Source organism: Phoenix dactylifera, chromosome 7 (genome assembly GCF_051530095.1).
Source record: "Phoenix dactylifera cultivar Ajwa chromosome 7, Ajwa_hap1_PhDact_Kaust_v1.1, whole genome shotgun sequence".
NCBI classification, from domain to species: Eukaryota; Viridiplantae; Streptophyta; class Magnoliopsida; order Arecales; family Arecaceae; genus Phoenix; species Phoenix dactylifera.
In genome coordinates this window covers 31,530,695-31,537,594 of record NC_143196.1, presented here as the reverse complement: position 1 = coordinate 31,537,594, position 6,900 = coordinate 31,530,695, and the positions used below count along the sequence as shown (strand labels likewise).

Below are 6,900 nucleotides of genomic sequence, written 5' to 3'. Positions count from 1 at the left end.
GTAGTATATACTGAAGGAGACATTGTAATGTTTTGCTTAGGCTTGGTGTGAGCTGCACCATGGAATTAACTTCATTAGGGACTCGTACAAAACTGAGCGTATGATCATCACTGTAATGAGATGTTGACAAGGGAGAGGTGGCATTAAGATTAGCTTTCAAAAATGTGTCATTAGGTTCCCTTAATCGTAGCAAACTCGGTGGCAATAAGGATTCTTACGTTGATATCTAATGATTATTTTAAAAAATATATATAGACGGGGCTATACGGAAAGCTTCTTGTTTCATTTTTTGTGTGGAAGGGGAATTGGCAAGTCAGCCGAGAAGGCAGTAAAAGCTTGAGCGGTAAAAGTATGTGCTTAGGAACTTGAACCGTGCTAGAAGTGTCTTTAGACTCCCAGAATCTAGTCATGGATTCTGGAGCACTTCTCTCTATCGATCTACTTAACCCTCCCAAAGCTCCTATTGGCAAAAGGAACTTGATGGCTTCTTGTGTCCTTTCCTTTTATTCGCAACACATCTCTTCTTCCTTCGAGATCCTTAATTGTCGTGGAGGCAGGAAAGTGGCGACTACTTAACCATGGAAAAGCTTGAATGCTGGAATTAGAGAGGCTCTGCACATTCTGATGATTCCCATTGGCAGAGGATATTCTTTTCATTTCTTTTCTTAGCAAATCATTGGCAAAGAATTTTGTTGTCCCCTCTGTTTTTCTTTTGAACTTTGATAGCTGCTTGAGTTCCTTCTCCCTTTTTGCAAGGGATCTTTGAAAGTCATCCACTCTCTCTCTCTCTCTCTCTCTCTCTCTCTCTCTCTCTCTCTCAATATAAATAGCAATATCAAGTTGCTCGGCGATATGAGGGTAAGGACAAACAACAACTTGAAAAAGCTCCATTGTTAGATATAGGAGAAAAGTTTGCCTTTTGTTTTCTTACTACTCTCGGTTTATTAATGGAATCTGTGGCTTTCATTGGTTCTAGATTCTGAGTTGGGTGCAAAATAAGTTCAACGGGAAACAAGAGAAGAAGAGATTCGATGCAGGTTCGAGTTCAGCTCGTCGTAAGTGATCCACCATTGATTTACATTTATTTTGTTGGATAGGTTTGAATGGCTGTTGCTGGCGTATGGTTGTTTGATTTTGAGTGCCGATCTTCTTCTTTTTTTTCTTTGTTTGTTGTTATTCTTTCCATGGGCGTTTCTCCAAGTCATCTGGTTTTCATTTCCCGTAATGGATTCTCTTGATAACTTAAAGGATTGTGATATAGAAAAAAGGTGGAATCTTGGTTTAATATTATGAACTCTGTTGATAATGCCAAGAAGAGCTTATTTCCCCAAGTGCCATATATTTTCTTAGCACTGAGTTCAGAGCTGAATACCAATCCATGATTACGTAAGCCACGGGTTTTGCTTGGTTAGCTCAGATGAGTCGGTTTTTTCGATCTTTCTATAAAGGAAACAAATGATTTCCTCCAAAAGTTAGATTGCCATATTTTTTGAGGACGGATTGCAATATTATTATTTGCATCCTCACACTGTAGTTCTTCTTAATTTAGATACTTCAATGCCAGACGTTCGCAAAGAAGAATTCGATGATTGGCCTCAGGCATTGCTGTCGATTGGAACATTCGGCAACAAAGAGTTGAAGGAAGACCTACAGGGACACGAGCTCTCAGAAAATCTAGATTCATCAGAAAATTTGGAGGATGCATCCCAAGATTTTCCAGACTTTACATCGGAAGAAGTGAGAAAGTTACAGCAGGAGCTAGCAAACCTATTGTCTCGCAAGCCAAAACCGAGCACACAAGTGGGAAAGGAAGAGAGAGCCAATCTCCCACTTAATAGATTTCTGAACTGCCCGTCAAGCTTGGAGGTTGATCGGACTGGCTCCCTCAGGTTACAAGATGAATTGGATAATAACAAAGGCGACCTCTCCCCCGATACCAAGATCATCTTAAACAAAGTCAAAGATTTATTACTTGGCAACCGCAGTGCAGTGAAGAAAAAAACACTCACATTTCTTCTCAAGAAAATATTTGTGTGTCGAAGTGGCTTCTCACCGGCTCCGAGCTTGAGGGATCCCATTCAAGAGTCAAGGATGGAGAAGGTATGCTTTCATGCAATACCATGATTGCTCTTTGTGTTTCGAAAATAACAAGCTGAAATAAAACTTTATATCAACGAAACTTTAAAAATTAATTGGTTGAAAGCTTGCCCACCGGCCGAGCCCAGCGTGCATGTCTGGTGATCACCAGCCTACCATCCTCAAAGTCTGACTTGGCTTCGTGGGAAAAAATTTCCATTTAAGCAAGAAGACTTGCTTTCGCAAGAGCTTTAAAACTTTCTGAAACATAACTAACAAATAGGGGATAAGATTGGTTTTTATTTTTAAAATTTAAATCTTTTCACGTTGCTACTTGCTGTTCTAAGTTGGTTTCTTCCCTTTATTTTTATCTTCTTTTAAACAAAGATTTTGAGGACATTACTTCAGAAGAAAATATTCGCTCGAAGCTCTGCTTCATCATCGGTGAGGAAGTGCTTGGAGGAGAGACCTGGGGAGAATGTGCAGGCAGAGAAAAAGAAGGAGAAAGGAGAGGATCGATGTAAGTGGGTCAAGACCGATTCAGAGTGTAAGTTCATGTGTCCTCCCAATTCCAATGGAAAAAAAAAAAGCTTCGTTTCTGAATCGCTCTAGTTAACATATGTTTAAATGGGCATTAACTAGATTTTTCACCCCTTACTTTGCATCCAGATATTGTTCTAGAGATCTAAACACATTTGATTAAGGCAGTCCTGGTAAGCCCACAGATTTAGCTCTTTCTTTTTGGATTGTTCTTTCAAAAATTCTGAACTAAAATCATAGCAATGCTTACTCCATTTTGGCCTAATTTTCAGGTAGCTTGAACCTGTCGTAATTCAAGCGTCTCGCATCCAAAGCCATCTAGAGGATTGGAGGCATAGTATTAGAAAGGAAAACACAATGGTTTCACAGAATAACCGATGCACTCAAGCAACCATTGCATTGCTCACGAAGAATACTACGATCATGGGATAGAGGAAACGGAGCTTTGGATCATGCTCGTGCATGTCAGGTGCATGCCAAAGAATGTCCGAAAGCACCATGACGAGATCTTCTGCTTTGATTTACTCGAGATTCTGAGCGTTCACAGGAGAATTTTTTTCTTTTGAGAAATGCCACATTTTCATACTGCAATCTAGTGATGGTTTAACTATCTCTTTTGCTTTTGCATGCTATAAGGTGACACACTAAATTTTAAGGCTTTGAGATAATATTTCTTTGTAGGGAGTTGCTTCCAATGTGGTCTTGTGGACAGAAAAATCTTTCGGTCTTTGATGGGAACAATTTGACTCAACATCAAGTGCAAGAACTTGATCATGGCTAACATTGTAGCCTTAGCGCGATCAGAGAAAAAATCCAACTAGAGCTCCAGGTACATGCCAGTAGTAGATCGAGAAGCTCGTGCCCACCATAAGCCTGTAAGTTTGTGCCTTTGGGGGGTCGTAAGGAGTGCAAGAAAAGCGAAGTGCAACGCCTTTGGCAAATGCCAATGTACCTTGACTCCGGAATTCTCTAGTTGGACCTGGTAGTAGAAAATTCCCCCGACTCAATCCGGCCCAAAATTGTTTTGACTGCACTAGTTTGACCGGGAAATGGATCTTGCATCGCAAGTACATTAAGATCTAGGAGAGTATCCAACTCTGGTATTCCTCTAAAAGAGTTCTAATTCTGCTGGACTAGAGATGCGAGTTGGACTTGGTTAGCCTGAACTTAACTGACCTCACCTAATTTAAAGTTGAGTTGCCTTCAGGCTGAAGGTTTGGGAAACCTGACTCAATGCTGGCATGCTTTTCCATTACTCAGACTCCACATTTTATTTTTTCAAACTTGACCCAACCCTCACCGAAAGCAAATTGATGTAGCCCAACCTACTTGACTTGACCCTCCATGAGCCAACGTAAGTAACTCAACCCTATTTATGGTTTGAAGACAATGCATGTTTTAACTTGGGCTGGACCGGGTTCGGGTTGGGTGCTCAAATTGGGTTTGGTATGAGTCTGTCATGCATTGAAGCAATCCTACCCAAGTGGCAACTCTGCAAGACTCTATAATTAATAAGCTAGTCAATAAGTCTGGCTATAGTGCCCTCGGATATGATGTCGTGGATTCATCTCCTTATCTTCGATCGTAAAAATCTGACCTTGAAGAATACGTTTCAGGCCAAACACGGGCGAAACCTGCAGTCCAGCACGTGCAATTGCCTTCCTTGTTTTTTTGGTTCTTGATATGCCCACGGCCACTTCTCTAGGAGCTCAATAGTGGGGGAGAAGTGGAGCTTCTCTAGGAGCTTGGAGATGGGAACCCTCATGGCGGCAATCATGGCAGCCATGGCATCATTGGGATTAACCAATGGACGGTTAGCGATGACTTGGAGATCATGATGGAACTTTCAAGTAGCCCCGGTTCTAAATTAGAGAGAAGGGCAGTTCAGAAATAAAAGGCCTATTAAGTTGCCATGTGACTATCACGTGATAAGAAAATCCTCATTGGGATAGACAGCTAGGCCATATTGCAACAAAAAATAAGTTATAGTATCCAATTATAACTTTTTAAAAATTTAGGGTCGAAGTATTTCTCCGTCTCAACTTGAATAAGTGTCTTGGTAATTTTAGTGACTCTAACTTAAGATTCAAGCAAAGAATTTCATTAGATTTCTAGAGATCATTGTTAGACAACCAGTGTACATTATTTTTTGTATGAATCATTTATACTAAAAATTGTTTTTGGCTGGGTTCCTTATGTTTATTTTTATATGAGAAGGGAGAAAAAAATCCACACTATGATTACTCATGTCCAATGTCCAATATCTAGAAAGGAGAAACAACTCTCAGAAGTCCTCCCTATACAACTGAAAAGATCTCTCCACTCGGCCCAACATAAGAGTCCAAGGAGGGGCCCCAAGCATGCTATACTTGATGTGGCTCGTCACTTGCCCATCCAATGGTTCGGGATGGACCCTAGACCTGGATTTTTAAGATATTTATCTCTCTTCTTTGGGGGGTTTTGGAGTATTGATGAGATTGAATGCTTGGTATTGGCAATTTTTCTCACTTTTCTACTCATCCATCATTAGTAATTATTGATATTTCTTGATTATTAAGTCACCTTTGCTCATGGATGTTGGCTATGGGCTAAACTATGTAAATCGTTATCTCTTGCTATTTTCTCTGATTGATTTACTAACCCTAAATCTAGCTTCCTTGTTTAACAAATAATATTGGAACTATATTGCATGTGCCTCGTCTTCTCCCTTTGTACTACAAATGACATATTGGATATGAGATCAGACCTCTAGTTTCCAAAATTTACTTGTAAGTTGTTACTCAGATATGGCTTTCTACCACTATACCTTACCCAATTGGATGTATTAAGAGCCCCAAAATTAGGCCCAATCATAAGCTATATTAGGCTTTAGACACACTTCTTTTCTTCTTTTTTTTTTTTTTTTTTACTGGAGGAGGGGTGTTTATTGAGACAATTATTATAATTCTTTTTTTGGTACAATTGAGTCATAATCCATGGGCTAAAAATAATGGATAACCTCCTCCAAATATTTGTAATCATTCAAATCTTAGTAAAAGTGGAATTTAAATCTAGATCTTTTTTTATAACCACCAAATACTTTTCTAGCTTTTTGTATTTGCACCTTCTAGTCTGATTTTAATTTATGAACAATGCATGGTGTCATAGCCACAGTCGGCTTAAATTGGCAAAGGACATGCTTGATATTGCTTTTGTTTTCAAAAAAAGAGGAGTCGGAGACTAGATTTGCTACTTCTCGTTATAGCACATTTATACTTATCTTCTTGTAGAAATGTTGGTTAAGTAATATTATGATTTTTTTAAAAATAAAAAGTGTTTTTTTTTTGCTCTAAAAATCACAAGGCACTTCTTACATGCTAGTCCACTTTCATGGTTGAGCTGCAAATTGCCAAACATGCTCAAGTGAATTAAATGCATGGGATGTTCTCAAAAAAATTAAATGCTTGGAAAGGATGTGCTCGCTTAATTGGAGCAGCTATCTGTTTTGATATCTCTGGTGCCAATATGAAGAGGGCCATGAAATATATAGTGTTATGTAATTAGCCGTTCTTACTATCAATAAGTAAATTTACTATGACTCCTGCACTCCATCCATTTGACATCAGTTCCACATCTTGTGTTCCACTTGATTTGAGCCTTTCTCGCTCGAGTCCACCCATTCACAAACTACTTCTTTCGATCTCTTGATATATATATTATATTCTCTCACATATATAACATATGTTAAAATATAATGCACCCAACTTCCATTCCCTTGGATGGCTACATATAAAACTGGTAAAACAAGCTTGATTCTTTTTTTTCTGTTGCCTATACCGATCTAAAAACTTAAATTTACATTAATACTCTCTTAAAATTTATATTTATTCCTATAACTTTATAAAATATTAATTTTGCACAACCTTTCTAATATAACGGTTTTTCTAATATTATTAATAAAAATTATATTTATTAATTAAAATAAAATAAAATTTTGAAATTACTTTTTTGTCCTCTATCACATTTGTCTTATAAATATTTCTCCTTATACATCTACTTAAGAATATTTTAATTATTTTAATTTAAACTGTTAATTTTTTAATGGCATTAGATGGTATGGATATGTATGTAAAAAAAATAAATAAATATTTTATAAGGATATACATATAAATATTAATTTTAAGTGGATATTTATATAAAATTCGGTATTTAGGAGTCGATATATATAATCTAATGAAGGATACGTGTCCCAATTTGAGACGAAGTCCGTAACGCCTAAAATCCCCACTCGGCCGTATCCGATCT

The 6,900-nt window shown here is 37.8% G+C and overlaps 1 protein-coding gene across 1 annotated transcript; it reads left to right on the top strand.

Annotated features, from left to right (window-relative positions):
- The first annotated feature begins 411 nt into the window (after nt 1–411).
- On the top strand, nt 412–3,641 carry LOC103705093 (protein NEGATIVE GRAVITROPIC RESPONSE OF ROOTS-like). Its single transcript, XM_088724380.2, has 6 exons — nt 412–858; nt 977–1,055; nt 1,550–2,100; nt 2,464–2,623; nt 2,746–2,789; nt 2,889–3,641. The coding sequence occupies exons 1-5, from the start codon at nt 853–855 to the stop codon at nt 2,763–2,765; spliced, it is 816 nt and encodes a 271-aa protein (XP_088580506.1). The 5' UTR covers nt 412–852; the 3' UTR covers nt 2,766–2,789; nt 2,889–3,641.
- Nucleotides 3,642–6,900: the final 3,259 nt, after the last annotated feature.

What these genes read in the sequence shown, in the direction of transcription:
- LOC103705093 (XM_088724380.2), top strand. An exon ending in AGGTTCGAGTTCAGCTCGTC is followed by an intron (nt 1,056 to 1,549) that starts GTAAGTGATCCA and finishes TTCTTAATTTAG; the next exon opens with ATACTTCAATGCCAGACGTT. An exon ending in AAGAGTCAAGGATGGAGAAG is followed by an intron (nt 2,101 to 2,463) that starts GTATGCTTTCAT and finishes TTTTAAACAAAG; the next exon opens with ATTTTGAGGACATTACTTCA.